The sequence below is a fragment of the Triturus cristatus genome, chromosome 3_1 (genome assembly GCF_964204655.1).
Source record: "Triturus cristatus chromosome 3_1, aTriCri1.1, whole genome shotgun sequence".
NCBI lineage: Eukaryota > Metazoa > Chordata > Amphibia > Caudata > Salamandridae > Triturus > Triturus cristatus.
The window spans coordinates 176,532,240-176,549,140 of record NC_140583.1 but is presented as its reverse complement, the minus strand read 5'-3'; the positions used below and the strand labels follow the sequence as shown (position 1 = coordinate 176,549,140).

General features: G+C 43.0%; 1 protein-coding gene across 2 annotated transcripts in view; it reads right to left on the bottom strand.

The window, feature by feature from the left end:
• The window catches only part of LOC146859890 (sodium-coupled monocarboxylate transporter 2-like), a 439,901-nt gene that overhangs the window by 78,152 nt on the left and 344,848 nt on the right, over positions 1-16,901 (bottom strand). For both annotated transcript variants that reach the window (XM_085643626.1, XM_085643627.1), the window contains 2 exons: positions 2,906-3,018; positions 1,061-1,128 (listed from right to left, as the gene is read on the bottom strand). In XM_085643626.1, coding sequence (XP_085499752.1) covers positions 1,061-1,128; positions 2,906-3,018 — 181 coding nt within the window. The remainder of the gene's footprint in view (positions 1-1,060; positions 1,129-2,905; positions 3,019-16,901) is intronic.

The window sequence follows — 16,901 nt, the reverse complement described above, 5'->3', positions numbered from 1 at the left end:
CTTCTTGGGATACATTGAGTTTCAGATATTGACCAGGAACACATTTTGATCTTGGGACATAGGCCTGCAGAGACTGAACAATTTCCATCCACAGTTGTTGTCGGATTATGAAAGGCAGAGTGGCACAATTGGCCATTTTATCTATTCTGTCAGAGCGGCACAAATTCTTCCACCAAAATACCATTATCTGTGTTGAAAGTAGTCCATTTTCTGGAAAAACTAACAGTGAAAAATCCACCATTGTTTGCTGATGGAAATTGTATTAGTAGATATAGGCACTAGAAATATACTCCCAAAGTGGAGGATCCATTTTTAGGACCCAAATGTCCAGTTTCTTAAACAGACCGGGTTTGTGTTCCACTGCGTTATGGACAGGGCCAGACTGGCTGTAGCAGACAGCAGGCATTTCCCCAGGAGGCTGGAAGGGTGAGAGCCAGTTTTGCAGTGGTGGGGGCCATTTTTGCTACTGGGTCCAGTTTTGCAACTATGCTGCAAAATCGCCCCCCAGTAACACAAGCTGCAGTATTTCATACTTGCACTCTCTCCTTTCCCGGGGGGCTGACCTGACACAATTGCCAGGCTGCTTTGGGTTCCCAGTCTGACCTTGATTAAGGACAGTCTATGTTTGGTGGATTTAACATCATTCCATCAGATATGGTGAGAGACCAGCCTCTCATCATCAGTGAGTGGAAGTCTCATCTTTTTTGGCAGATGTACCGATGTATACTACTAGAGTGAATGGAAAAAGTAAACTCCATTTCGGCAGCATGACATACACCACACTCCATGGCTCTAATGGCAAGTCAGAGCTATCGTAAAGAAACGTAAGATACCTTAATATGTCTTTAGCCAAGGATTGCTCCCTCGACGACCAACTTTGGAGAATGCTGATCTATAGCATTGTACACCTTAACCTCCCCCATCACAGTTTATGGAGCTCTTTGATTTGCACATTACATCACTCCCGACAATTTTATCTTTTGTATGCAAAATTATGATTGCAAGACAATAAACATCTATTACGTACAAGAAAATATCAACATATAAAACCGAATTATACCTGAATAACTCCTCCCATAAATGATGCGACTACAGCCATAGCTGTGCAGAGTACACCAAACAGCACACCTGAAAATATTTTTTCAATTATTGTACACATAAATACTTCAGCACTGAATAGAATGAATGCAGTGAATAAAGTCCAAATCACTCAATACTAGAAATATTCGTAGATGTAAGCGCACTTGGAAAGTGGAAATAACATCAAGTAAACAAGGTGGATGTTGTAAATTACTTAGTGTTAGCAATCCCGAATTGCAGCCCTGACCTGACAAAGGTAACTAATTTTCATGAAATACAAAAGAGTACCAAATTAAGAGGCCCATTTACAAAAAGCAGTTGCTTTCCATTGCTATACATTTAACCCCATCCCTGCACAATCTATATTACAAATAAATAATACCCCAAAAGATTTATAATGAAAAATGGCGATGTTCGAAGAAAAACATGCACTAGAGACGAATGCACGTTCTTATGACGCATTCTTTTCCCCCGCAGGGAATCACAACGCGGTCGTTACAACGACCGCGTTGTGATTCCGCATACCATTAGTCCGCAAGTCGGAACAACGACTTGCGGAGGGGGGGCGCTGGATGTTGGAAAAGTATAATTTACTATTCCAACTCCAGTCTGTGCGGACAACAGGGACGGTGTTGGATTTTAAATCCAACACCTCCCCCCCCCTTCGCAAGTCGTTGTTCCAACTTGCGGAGTAATGGTGTGCGGAATCACAACGCGGTCGTTGTAACGACCGCGTTGTGATTCCCTTCGGGGAAAAAGATTTGTGGTAAACGTGTTTACCACTAGAGACTGGCCACACACACAATTTAATGTAAGTCCTCAATGAACACCGGCAGAAAGGAAGAACACCAGTGAAGGGAGCAGTGGGTCCATAGGGTTAATCATCTCCAGCATCTCAACTATAACTATTTAGGAGACTTTTATTCACCCCTTCTAAGCCCATCCCCACCAGCCCCACACCAAAGGCAGTTAGGAAGAATAATGTTATGAGCAATGAAAACCTACAGGAAGGGCTGTCCCTCCTTGATATTCAACTTCAACTAGTTCACACATTCATGCAGATTATTCAAAGATGGAGAACTCACCTGAAAAGTAGGTGAAAGCAAAGGGCCTATTTAGAGCGTAGAGACATTTAAATACTGTGAATAAGCTAGGTGGGTCATCTGTTTTTGATTAATGTCCGGCAACTGCCAGTCTCTAAATTACACACTCTGAATTTGCAAGTTCTGCGAATCCCTACAGAGGTCCCTACTTCCTAAGCAAAATTAACCATTTAATTATATTAATATTCGTGTCATGAAATTAAATTTAAGCTGAAATCAATTACCTTATAAATAAAAATAGTGGATGTTAGCACTCATTTTTAAAGGGGTAGGTGTAGTACCTAGTTACCTTGCATTAATTTAATTTATATTTAACTAAAGTCAAATAAATGCAAGTAGGGAACCTAACCCCGACCTTAAATCTAACCAAATAAAGTCAAACACGTAATCGTAGCATCCATGTTTTCATATGAAAAAATGAAATACATTAAAACAAAATATAAACATTGCCCACACCCAGTTCTTATTTAATTGTGTAATGTACAGTGCAGCACACGCGGAAAGTCAGAATCACCAGCCTTAAAGAGGTGTTATTTTGGGAGCAAAACACTGTATACAACTGTTTGTAGAGATGTCTTTGCATTAAAAAAGATGTACCACACACGGAACACCCCCTAACTCCCTGTGCTTTCATGTGTACCTTAATACTGGAATCAAAACATTAGATTGAAGTGAATTCTGACTGAATCTCTAGCTACAAATTAAACCACACTGATACTCACATAAACCTTTGCTGATCCAGGCACCTTTTCTATCAGAGATATTCTTGAAGCAAGCTTTGACGAAATCCTCATAAGTCACTGTGGCAAGAGCATTTATGCTGCCCGCAACTGTGCTATAATTACAGATAAACAGAAAGCAAAAACTAAACAACAATGCGGACTATCACTGAACATCAGGGTAGCATGTTCCAAATGTTTAAATAGATGCCTTTAGCTTACGATTCATCTAGAAAATCAGCACATTTGAATGTTCACTGCAGTAAGTGAACCTCCGAATCCTTGTCAATACATATTGAGTTCTGATTCAGCCATTCAAGCTATTTTTCACATTTATGTATTATTTTGCGAACTTTGTCTGATTTTGCGATGTGACCTGTGATGGAGCAGGGTTTCGCCAAAACGAAATCTGCTCAGTGAATACCCCCATAACATGTACTAACAAAATGTAGATGTGGAAAATACTAACGTACACCCAACATGAACATAGGGGAATTGCTTTGCACATGCCTGAAATAACACGAAAATAAATAATATTGTTTTAAATTTGTTTTTTCTAAAGTAAAAAAAGAATTGCATGAGTAGGCTGCATGTATATCAGTGTTTTGCACATTGCATCCTGCTTTGAAAGTTAATTATTAATGCAGCTTTTGCACTAAGCTTATGCTAGGTAACCTTAATGGGGAAATAGTTAAAAGTGGGTGGGAAACAGAGGTGTCATCATCATATAATTAATAAATGTTCATTTCAATCTACTTTAGAGTGTTGAATGAAGCCTCCATTTTTAAAAAGTTGACATAACTGGGAGGGGACGTTTCCTTGGAGCAAGCCTGCTCTGACACGAGACAAACAAGATGTACTGAGCATCGCAGATGACATGACGGAGTGAAGGCCAGAGATTCAGACGACTGCAAATTGTTGTACCCTAGCGTGAGACCGGGGATGTGCTCTGCAAAAATATTGCCTGTATTAAAATGTATCATATATAGGAAACATATGAATAAACTGAAATTTGGACCATGGGAACAATCTTACACAATAAAGTTGTTGAATAAATGCGAAGTCATGGTGGCGTAACCATGCTACCCCTCAAAACCCACCAATCCCTGTGCGAGTTGAATGTGGAATGCAACATTAGTGGGTTGGTCATACCACTTTTAGGGTATATCTGGGGTGCGTTTAGTGGGTGTGGTTTAAGCATAGGCTGACAGAGAGAAGAGGGCAGATGCTTCGCTGTCTGTCGGTTTGCAGAGGCCTAGCTGTTCCTGTCCTGTCCCGTTCCTTATTCTTTACCCTTTGTTCTCTGATTCTGTATCGGGGAGCCCCCTGCCATTTCCCTATGCCAGGGGTGTTTTTTGTCTACAGACCAATAGGTTTGTATTTAGCCTAAATCATCCTTTGAATCTAATATCAATGTATTATTTGTCTCTGAAACTTTTGTCCCTCCACCTATCTACTCCATCAATAAAATTTGATATGCAATATTTTCTCTTCATCTATCCTTTCGTTAGGTATATTATGTGGCCTAACGATGACATGACAGAGTGAAGGCCAGAGCATCAGACAACTGCAAATTTTTGTACCCTAGCGTGAGACAGGGGATGTGCTCTGTGAAAATATTGCCTAATGAAAGGAAAATGTATTAAAATGTATCATATATGGAAAACGTATGAATAAACTGAAATTTAGACCATGGGAACCATCTTACACAATAAAGTTGTTGAATAAATGCAAAGTAATGGTGGCGTGACCATGTCATCCCTCAAAACCCACCAATCCCTGTGCGTGTTGAATGTAGAATGCAACATTAGTGGGTTGGTGATACCACTTTTAGGGTATATCAGGGGTGCCTTTAGTGGGTGTGGTTTAAGCATAGGCTGACAGAGAGAAGAGGGGAGATGCGTCGCTGTCCGTCGGTTTGCAGAGAGGCTTAGCAATTCCTGTCCTGTCCCGTTCCTGATTCTTTACCCTTTGTTCTCTGATTCTGTATCGGGGAACCCCTGCCATTTCCCTATGCCAGGGGTGTTTTTTCTCTACAGACCAATAGGTTTGTATTTAACCTAAATCATCCTTAGAATCTAATGTCAATGTATTATTTGTCTCTGAAACTTTTGTCTCTCCACCTATCCACTCCATCAATAATATTTGATATGCAATATTTTAGATGAACCTATTGTCTCTTCATCTATCCTTTTGTTAGGTATATTATGTGGCCTAATTATTTGCTGAACCTTTTGTCTCTTACGCTATCCACTCCTTCATTTGCATAAAGTCATTGTCATTTGAGTTTGAAGATATATATGTATTAATGTACTCTTCCGTGGCATTCAGTGTTTGTACATTGTGACCAATGCAACTAAGCATTAATCTTCTTAATATCTGAGATAAAAAAAATTATATTAACTTTATCGAGAGTCTGTGATCATTTTATTGACTAGATGGTTAATTAGACTCCTTAGTTATCATTACCATCAACTATTCAACTAATTGATCCATCGACCAGGTGGAAGGAAAGTTGATACTTAGGGAATTTATACTTAAAATGTCTCAAATTGAATCTATAATAAGAAATAATTATTAGTGAGAATAAATTGACCCAGCGCATCTAGGATTCTGGGTGAATGTGTATGGGCCATTGTAGTGTGATGTTGCAGTGTATTGATCCCTGATCGATTTTTGGTATTAGCGCTGGATCACCTGGTTGCATCGTTGGTACACCGTTGGGTGTGTAGCAGAATTACTGGTGGTGAAAGAGCAGGTCGAGCATCATGGGCGGGTGGGCTGGAGCTTCACGTTGGAGGTCCTCATGGTCAATCGATGCTTGCTATGTAAAGAGGCTGGCTTGCGGCCGTTCGCACTGATTTTCTGTGCGAGCGGTATGGTTCCTGTGCTTACAGGCTCGTCCGAGGTCACACAGAGAGCAAATCTTGAACTTAAGAGCTCAAGAGCTACACCAAGGGTGCAGGACCCCGAGAAGCACCTCTTGGGGGTCAGGAACTTGCTAAAGATGGGTCCAGGAGCTATTGTGCAGACTTTTATGTCCCTGAGGCTCAGATTAGGAGGCTGACAGATAAGCCTTTTGAGCCACTCTGGGATCCTGGGTTCAAGATGGGTTGCAGGTCCAGTTCTTCCTGCCCAGGCAAGAGTGCAGCAGATCAACAAAGCAAGGTATCAGCTCTTTCAGAGTTGCAGTCCAGCAGAGGGGAAGTCCTTTCAGCAGCACATCAGTCCTTCTTCCTGGCAGAATATCCACAGGTCTCGAAGTGTACTGAATGGGTTGTGTCTATGGTACTTCTATTATACATAATAGTGCCTTTGAAGCAAGGAGAAGCTTCAGGAGGCATGCCTTTAAAGTGAACAGATGCCTTGTCTTCCTAGCCCTGGCTCCAGACCAACTAAAGGGGGTTTGCTGCCCTTTGTGTAGAAACAACAGGATTGAGCCTATTCAGGTGAAAGTGAAGTTGGGCCCAGCTCCTCTCTTCTATATGGGAGGGATGGCCCATCCAGTCACACCTAAGCTCCCATTGTGGGCTGCTGTCAAGGAGGAATACACAAATCCCGACTGCCAACCACACCCAGTCATGAAAGACCAGACGGGCTGCAGGCACTAAATGGCTAAGGCAAGAAAATACCAACTTTCTAAAAAAAATGCAGTAATCTATGCACTCCCCTTTCATAAAAAATAAAGTAGGTAAGCCAGTTGGGTGCTGATGGGGCATCACTCACTGATAATGAGTGTCCTCGGAAAGTGCAAATCATGCACAGTACCAGAACTGATGCAGTGTCTCCCCTCGCGCTCCTCTCAGCTCGGAACTGTATTCTGCTCTCTTGTTACTTTAAAACGATACTTCACAATGCCACTTTTGACACGCTTTTCTTCAAACTGATATATTAAATAAGACGCTTAATCTTGAATGTTTTTCATTCATTCATCTTTTATTTCTTCCTTTATCTTAAGGCCTGTTGAGGTTCACTTCTATCAATATACATTCTTAACCAAAAAAAAGGGTTAAGCCACAATGCCTTTCGGACCATGGGTCCTTCATCGGGAAGTCATTGAATGCTGTGAAATGACAGAAAAGCCTATGTTCAAATATTAATGCTGTCAATTTAAGAAAAATGTAATTTTGGGTATAAAACTTCGATGTAAAACTTCGACATAATCAACAATCATTATGAGCAGTGAGAATTCAATCTGTGTTAAAAAAAACAATACCTGTAAATATATAACTGTCAAAATTACATTGTCCTCATCAGCCAATTGAATCATATCCTAAGTCAGTAAGGCAAAATTTCTATAAATGTTGTCACTAGCATGGACTCCATAAACACACATGTGAACTAAATACATTAAAGCCATCATTGACGAGTATTTCTAACCATGGGTATGTTGACTTACTCAACAATTCAATTGTTACTCAACAACTGTTTGTTAGTTCAAAATGTCATTCTATGAATAATCGTCACAAACAATGGTGTATGCTCACCCAAGTTCTGTTCTACGCCTGCAGGTGAAGCTAATCTGCATTATGTTGCAATAGTCATAAATAGCCCGCAGCATGCCTGTAAAATGAATGTCTCAAAAAATGGCAAACAATAAAACAGCTTTCTTAGGAAGCCCGTAATAGCATCCGGCAATGAGTGCTCAAACAGTGCTCCCTACAGCGTACTGTGCAAAACCTGTGTAAAAATATATAAACATCAGTCACTGTGTGATTGCCAAAGTGCAGACTGATAATCACAATGTGCCTCTTAGTTTGAACTAACAGGAACTTACTGACTCTTACAGAATGTCCGATTAATGCGCTGGATGCGCCATGTCCTTGTTGTCTGCCATCATTGAGCCAGTCCGTGAAGAAATATAGGGGCATATTATCAAGCATGGCGTTAACATTATCGCCGCTTTAGCGGCAGAAAACAGCCGCTTAAGCGGCGATAATGGGCTTGATAATATGCCGCAGAGAATTCCAATAGAAGCCCAGGTTCACACCAGAACATGGGCTTATATGGGAATTCTCTGCGGCATATTATCAAGTCCCTTATCGCCGCTTCAGCTGCAGTTTTCTGCCGCTAAATCGGCGATAATGTTAATGCCGTCCTTGATAATATGAACCATAGGAAGTATTAACAGGCAAAAGGTACTCTGTCTGCTTAACGCGATGACAAATGTATTTCAAAGGACTGAAAAATATTGTAGAGTATGATAAGAATGTAACCCGGGTGACATGTTCTTGGTAAAAAGCAACAAGTCCAAAAAGCAACTCCTCGCAGCCAGGGTTAGAAAAATCAGCAGGGTATATCTGATTTGAGCCAGATAATCGTGGTATTCATCATATTGTCGGGTGGGTGGCTAATGAAGTGTAAATAAGCCAACCTTTGGGGCATATTATCAAGCCAGGCAAAAAAATTATCACCGCTTTAGCGGCTGAAAACTGCTGCTAAAATGGCGATTATGGGCTTGATAATATGCCCTATGGAATTCCAATTGAAGCCCATGTTAGATGTGAAGGACATCTAACCTGAACTTCAATTGGAATTCCATAGAGCATATTATAAAGCCCATTATCGCCATTTTAGTGGCCGTGTTATGCTGCTAAAGCGGCGATAAATTTATCGCATGTCTTAATAATATGCCCCCTGGTTGCGGAGTCTGCCTGATCTCCACTTTTGGAGACTGACATGCTGGTACTTCAAGTCGCCTTGCTGTGTAAATAGAAATTCCAACATTTTAACACTCTGTGCAAAGCTAAAGCTGGCTGGTCCAAAGTGAAATGGAGTTAACGGACTCACGAGACATTCTACATCAGCTGAACATAAAAGAATGTGTCAAAATAAAGTATCAAATTAAAATAACAAAACAAAGTGACAACTTAACCGTATCACATAACACTGTGTATCAACTGTAAAGAATGTTGTACCCTGTCAGCATGAGTGTCAATATGCTACCCTGAATTGGCCCACATGCTTTATTTCACTTACTATTGACACATCCATCAAACAATAAAAGAATAGTCATTTCATGATACTTACAGAAGTCTTGTTATCTCGTTCTTGGACATTGATAATACTCAAAGCCTAATGCCCTATAATACTTACCTATATTCAATGAGTTAGACCCGGGATCCCTGGTTGGCTGAGGTAGGTACCTTAGGCCAAATAGGGACCCGCAATTCCACGTCAGGGAAAGGAAGGACACCTTCTGAGATAGCCCCCGCTCACCCCCTTGGTAGCTTGGCACGAGCAGCCAGGCTTATCTTTAAGGCAAATGTGTAAAGTATTTGCAACCACGCTCACAGCAAGCCAATGATAACACCACAAATAGACTCCACACGAGTTTCATAAAAATGAGTATACATTTATATAAAAGATATACAATAAGACCACACAATATAAATCCAACATATGCGTATTTATAATATTCCTCCTGGCCGTTTATTAGGCCAGCCAGCCCTTGTCAGTTCTGGCGATATTAATGAGCACTTCTAAACGTTCCACCACAGTCCTAATACAATGCTATGCAGTTCGTAATGCTAGAATCAGGAACTTTGCAAGGTAACAATAATGCAACTCGTAATGCTAGAATCAGGCAATTTTGCAATGTAAAAATAATGCAATACATAATGCTAGAATCAGGCACTTTGCAATGTAAAAATAATCATCATCATCATCATCAGTCTTTATTCGATTTGAAAAAAATCATAAAAGACAACATAATTCCAAACATTACATATAAAATACATTAAAATATTTTGAATAAATAGGATACAAGTTCTTTTATAAAAAGACATTAAACTAGACAAAATGACAACAAGTATAACAATGCACGAATAAAAAACCCCCTTCAACTGTAATAGTTTAAAGGAACAATTAATTAAGAGTTACACTAGGTAACAGCAGGTTGGGTTATATGATTCAGGGGTTTGGCACAAGCTTTCGTCCTTAGGGACCATGCCCAACCCAGGAATTTAGCTATCGGTATAGAAATAGTTGGGGAAGTGTTGCTGCATAAGATTCTTAGAGCTACAACACTACTCCTAGTGCCCAAATTTCTACACAGTGGTGACAACCACACACGTCTAGGAGGAGCTAACACAGGGCAAACAAACAAAAAATGGGCAATAGATTCTGCCTGTAACCCACAGGCAGGGCAAGTTTCCTCTCGAGGTCTAGACCACCTGCCTGTGAGGGACTTAAGCGGTAGAGATCCTACTCTAAGCTGGAAGTAGAGTTTCCTGTCTCTTGGATTCGTAATTAAGTCCCAGTATGGTTCAAGAGCAGGCGTAGTCTTGACCTCTAGATAACGGCCAGCCATCCCATTAGGGTTAACTCGACTCCACACCTGACGGTCGACACATTCCCAATAAATAACTTTTAGGGTTTTCTTTGTGGGGAACTGAGCAGTTGCTGGATCGCTCCATAACCCCACCATGCCCATAAGTTTCAAGGTCTGACGGAGCTGCCTCAGCCAATCGATCTTATGAAAAACATCTGACACAACAACATCCATGAGCCCTTGGGCATACAGGGAGAGCTCAGGAGTGGTCCAGAGCCTTCGCCAGTATAAAACCGGGCGAAGTCTAGCAATATCCACGATAGCCCTCCTACCCAACTCATACCTTACAGGAACCATAGGGGAGCTCTGGGGGAGGATTGTTATGCCACGAAGAAATGAATTTTCGGCTAAGGCTAAAGGGACCAGCCGATTAAACCCCCATAATTCTGCCCCATACAAAGCTGAACCCAAGCCCTTCGCTTCGTAAACTTGAAGCACAGGTTTTACGGGCTTAGTGAAAGATTTTTTATGTTCTCTAATTATAGTTCCCGAAATTTGCCTAAGTTTCAGGGCGGCTACCTCAATGTGCTTATCCCATTTATTATTACTGGTTATATGTATGCCCAGATACACAAAGTTGGAGACCATTTCTATTGGTTGCCCGTCCAAAAAGAACTTTCTCCCTCTAAAGCTTGGATGCGGATCAAAGGCCATAAATTTTGTCTTGGCCACGTTTACCTCCAATCCGTGGCCAAGGCAGAAATCCTCAAAGACTAGTAGAGCTCTCTGCAAGCCACTTGGAGTTTTAGATACGATAAGCGTATCATCCGCAAACATTAATATCGGAGTGATAACTCCGGCAAGCTTTGGAGCATCAGTAATGGTGCTGAGCATAGATTGAGCTATCCCATTAATATACAAGGAGAAAAGAGTAGGGGCCATGGTGCAGCCTTGCCGCACACCTCGTTCAACCGGGAATTCTGGGGTGACTTCGCCCGCTCCTCCCCACTGGATTTTAGCAAAGTTCGACTCATGGAGTCTCTTTATCAGGGTCAAGATTTCCACTGGGAGCCCTAATTTTGCAAGTACTACCCACAACCGATGGCGAGGGACAAGGTCAAAGGCAGCTCTTAGGTCCACAAAGGCTACATAGAGACTGCCTTTCCCCAGGGTAACTACTTTCCAGTGGAGTTGCACAAATCGAAAGACCTGATCCAGTGTACTGGTTGACTTGCGAAAGCCAGCTTGAAAGGTAGAAAGAATCTGGTTATCTTCAGCCCATGTTAACAACTGGTTCAGTATCATTCTCCCAATGACCTTCTGCATAGTATAAAAATAATGCAATACGTAATGCTAGAATCAGGCACTTTGCAATGTAAAAATAATGCAATACGTAACGCTAGAATCAGGAACTTTGCAATGTAAAAATAATGCAATAAGTAACGCTAGAATCAGGTAGTTCGTTATGCAGAAACAATGCCAGGCGTAATCAGGTAGCTCGTTTTGCAGAAACAATGCAATGCTTAATACGCTAATTAGGTAGTTCGTGATGCAGAAACAATGCAATGCGTAATACGCTAATCAGGTAGTTTGTTATGCAGAAACAATGCAATGCTTAATACGCTAATCAGGTAGTTCGTTATGTAGAAACAATGCAATGCGTAATATGCTAATCCGGTAGTTCGTTATGCAGAAACAATGCAATGCGTATACGTTCCAGCACCCATCACGGTGCCTCAGGCAGTCTCTCCATCACTCGTACTACTCTCCGTCAGCCTCTGTCAACAGTTGCCCCCCACACAGCTATGATGTGAACAAACAGTACAGCTCCGCAGTCCGGCCTCGGTACTGCCACACCTCCGACGAGTATGGGGCGGCATACGAGCCGAAGCACAGGCTCACACTGCAGGAAGGAGAGAGGCAGAGAGCATCTCCCTCCGAGCCCGCATCCCGCCCCAGGCCTCTACATGTTACCTGGGGGAAGCGACCTCGCTCTCCTCTCCTCTTCTTGTGTCTTGGGCCTCCGATGCAATCTTCGTGAACCCCGGGCCGTGGAACTCGGGCCCTTCCCCAACGAGGTTGTCTTGCGGGCCCTCTTTGCCAACGACGGGCCGGCGACTCAGCTCCTCTGGGGCTGTCAGTCCGGGCCGCTGACACTATGAAGATCTTAAGCTGCCACAGAGCACGTGCACACAGTGTCGCTGAGACTCTCCTTAACTTCGGGTGCATGATCACAGGGCTCTACTCACGACGGTCTCAGGCTGCACGAAGCACACACACACAGCATCGCTGTGATTCACTTTAACTCCAGGTGCACAATAACAAGGCAATCCTCATGAAGGTCTCAGGCTGCACAAAGCACACGCACACAGCATCGCTGAGACTCACTTTGATTCCGGGTGCACGATAACAAGGCAATCCTCATGAAGGTCTCATGCTGCACATGCACACAGCGTCGTTGAGACTCACTTGGATTCCGGTGCACCATAACAAGGCAATCCTCACAAAGGTCTCACGCTGCAGAAAGCACACGCACACAGCGTCGCCGTTGAGACTCACTTGGATTCCGGCGCACGATAACAAGGCAATCCTCATGAAGGGCTCACGCTGCACAAAGCACACGCACACAGCATCGCCGTTGAGACTCACTTGGATTCCGGTGCACGATAACAAGGCAATCCTCACGAAGGGCTCAGGCTGCAAAAAGCACACGCACACAGCGTCGCTGATCCTCGCTTGGACTCCAGGTGCCCACGATCATAGGGCACTTCTTACGAGGGTCTCAGGCTGCAAAAGGCACATGCACACAGCGTCGCTGTGACTCTCCTGGAAACTTTTGTGTTCCTGAGTTTCCCCAACAGGGAGCCCACTCACCTCGGGCCCTTGGGGATAAGTTACTTCAGGACACAGCACAGCAAAGTCCTTTCAAGCAGGGGGACACAGCACACAGCAAAGTCCCTTCAGCCTTTCCTCGGTTAAAACAGCAAACTGCAGGCCAGCCCAGAAGACACAGCAATGGTCAGTCCTATCCTTCAGTCTCTTCAGTTGTTTCTTCCTTGGCAAGGGTTCCTCTTGACCACAAAGTAGCTTGAGTCTTGTTCACTCTTGATCAAGCCATCATTCCAAAGTTTAGGGGCTTCAGCTCTCATAGTTATACCCCTAAATGTCTTTGAAGTCTTTGTGTTCAGGGGGGCACTGACCCCTGTTCAAACCAGTTCTGGGTGCCTCCCTGCCAGTGACACCTTCTTCCTTTGATTAGTGGGGGTCTGGATTCTCAATCACTCAGCAGGAGATGGGACAATTGTTTTATGGCAGCAACCCAGGCCTCTTCACCTCTAGGGGCTACTCCTCCCCTACACTCCAGATGCAGGTCAGCCTGTTGCTATTTCACCTCCTCCCCTGGGTCAAGACATTTCCCAGATCCTATCGCTTTCAAATCCAGACAGTCAATCCACAACCAGGCAGAAACACACAGAAATATAAGAGCACAAAAACCCAGACACTTCTAAAAGAGTGGCTTCTAAACACACAATGCAAAAACCACCTTCATAAAAAGATATGTTATTACATTGTGAGTTCAGGCACACTAAACTTCACCTCTCCATCTTAAGCCTTTGGGAAGATAGGCTTGAAAACATATTACACAGCCTTTCCATTCTATCCTATGGGCAAGATGGCCTTTCAACAGTGAAAAACTGAATGGATATTATTTCACGACATGGTACACACCTTAGTACATGTCCTACCTTTCACATGCAATGCACCCTGCCCAGGGGGTACCTTGGACCTACCATAGGGGTGTCTGATGTGCATAGAAAGGGAAGGGTAAGGTCTGGCAAGTGGGTTCACTTGTCAGAACAACATGGCAGTTTAACAAACTGTGCGCAGGCACTGCAATGGCAGGCTTGAGTTACCGTGTTAAGGCTACTGGTGTGGATGGCACAATTAGTGCTGCAGGCCCACTAGTAGCATTTGCATTACCAGCCCTGGCACACATAGTGCAATTTACTACGGACTTTACCAGTAAGGCAAACATACCAATCATGGACAACCAATTACCAATATACTTTATACAGGGAGCACTTGCACTTTGACACTGATCAGCAGTGGCAAAGCGCTCAAAGCATCTAAGTTGGCAACACCATGTCAGAAAAAAGGTCTAGGGGTAAGCATAAAGTTTAGGGATCTGTAGCCAAAAAGGGCCAAGTCCTAAACAGAGCCTCATGGTTAGGGGATCATTCATCCAGCACCAACATCAGCATGCGAAACCTGTAAAAAACCATTGTACATCTAGAAAGTTCCACATGTTCTTTTGGACAGTTGTTTGTGTTTTGAAAACGTGATGTAAATGATCATGGTGCTTCGCGGAGTCACAAAAAACACGAATATCCAAATAAGTCATTGAGTCCAGTTGGAATCAGTGTATTGAGTCATTTGATCCAATATTGTTCTCTGTTTAATACACTCTTCTTGTTATCCACGTTACCTTTGATTTGTACTTTTTCTAAAATTGGGTATCTCAGTTGGCTGATGTTGTTACCCATGCTTTTGAAATGTGCTGCAATGGATGGAGCGATATACTACAGAGATAAACAACAGCAAAAAAAAAATCAAGAGAGACACTCTAGGTTATAAACTCAGTGAAGTGTATAATTGAATTTTATACTAAGAAAATACAAACCAGAACTACACCACACACCCAGGATAGTGATTCTTTAACTTCTGATAAGAATGCAAATCGATGAGGGATTACTAGGTTAACAATTCCAGATAATGCAACAAACATAGCAACCAACAAGGAATCTTCAGAGCGAGCCTCAGCCTACACTTGGTCTAAAACAACTGATGTGCCTTTTTTACACATAAATCCTGCTGGAAATGAAAGACCAGAGGGGGACACTGCACCCAAAGAAATATGCAGAGTAACCAGAAGTCAAACAAAAAGCTAACCACTGATAATCTTGAAATTAACATCTCTAAAAAATAATTTACTGCAGTACAAGTGGAGATACTACAGGTAGTGTTTTCAAATTCTTGTGAACCCTCAGATTACAAAATGTATTTGACAATATCGTTAGTGAATAATCATCCAAAACAGAAGATAAAGGGACACTAATGAATCTGAAGACCAAAAGTACTTTTCAAGCTCCCATGATCCGCTAACCTTTCGACACCTTTGAAACTATGATAAAAAAGCAAATTATAGAAACTTTCAGTTACAAAAAACAACCTCATTGTAATATGGCCAAAAAAAGACTTGGATTGATCAAACAAATGTCATCAGATCAGTCAACAGAATTTCGTTCAGCCGACAAGGGTGGAGCTTTATTAATTATGGACACGACTGTACCATGTCAGGGAAGTGAGAATGATGAGATTTCTCAGGCTAAGGTGTTGGGAAGAGCAGGAGCATGGCTGGCAAGGTGTTGTTCAAGTGGTAAGGCATGGGCACTTTAGATGCCAGAGGGAGTAAAACAGGAGTTTTCCAAGCAGGTGAAGTATGTCATTAGAGCTGCCATGTATGTGTGAACCTCTTGTCGGAATGGGGCACTCTATGGGAGAGAACTGCCATGGCCAATACATGCCAAAGGCATTGGAACCACTGGTCTATCTCCGGAGCGGGGGTGTTCTTCCAGCATGTGGGCTGTGATGCTCCAGTCGGAATGTGTCATGGCGTGCAATGTCAGAGGACGAATGCCCAGAATCCCTGTGTTGAACGAATCGTGAAGTGGGAGCCTTAAGATTTATTTCCAGTATGTTGCTATGAGTGGGGAAGAAGCACGAGATGAGGAGAAAAGTGCCTGTTGCCAATTTGCATCTCCAGCATAGCGGAGAGGTGGTTGGGTAGGTCGTGCGCAAACGAGCAGGGGTATAATACAACCGCGTCATCAGTTTATATGCAGTTTTGTATTTGGCTATGCCCCTATACAATTTGGGGATATCTTGCCAGAGCTGGTCCCACTGCTTCTGGAAGATTCCCTCAATAGCATTGGCATGCCATTGAGTTTGGTAGGGGCGAATCTTGGATGGAGGAGAGTGTTGGAGTACTTTGTATGGGCGGGTGATCGGAGGGTACGACAATCCCCCTGCCTCCAGTCTGCAAATTAATGGGTCTGTAGTGCTGAGGCAAATTCATGGTTACAAGTTAGTGGGGTGTTGGGAGAGGGGAAGGTGGTAAGGTGCCTATTGCAAGCAATTTTGTCCCAGATTTCAAGAACCGTTCTGATGGGAAAGGCTATGTAGGTGCTCCAGGGGCGAGCGTGTTTAGTGAGCCCGGCCAAGTCCCAGAGGGTCTGCAGGGCACCGCACGGTCCATGTGGTATCAGTGTTTCACACTCTCACGAGCCATCCACTCTGAGAAATAGCACAGATGAGCTGATTGGGAACGCCAGGCACCCCCGTCCCTGATGAGTATCAGTATGGAGTTAGAGAGTTTCAGGCGTTTCCCTCCCCAGATAAAATTCCAGATATCCAATTGGAGATTAAGAATTGTGTCCAAGAGGTGAGGTCAGGGGTGAGGTGCCATCCCAGATAATTTATAAATTTTGGAGCACATTAAAAAGGGGTAAGGGCCAGAAAGTCAGGGAGGTTGTTTTTGAGAATTGTCAGGTTGAGGGTCTGTGATATAGCCATAATTATTTTGAAGCCGGAGGCTTTTTCAAAGTCATTTAGCAAAGGGACCAGAGTGGGAGGGGAAGACGCAGGCCGAGTGAGGTCCAGCAAGTA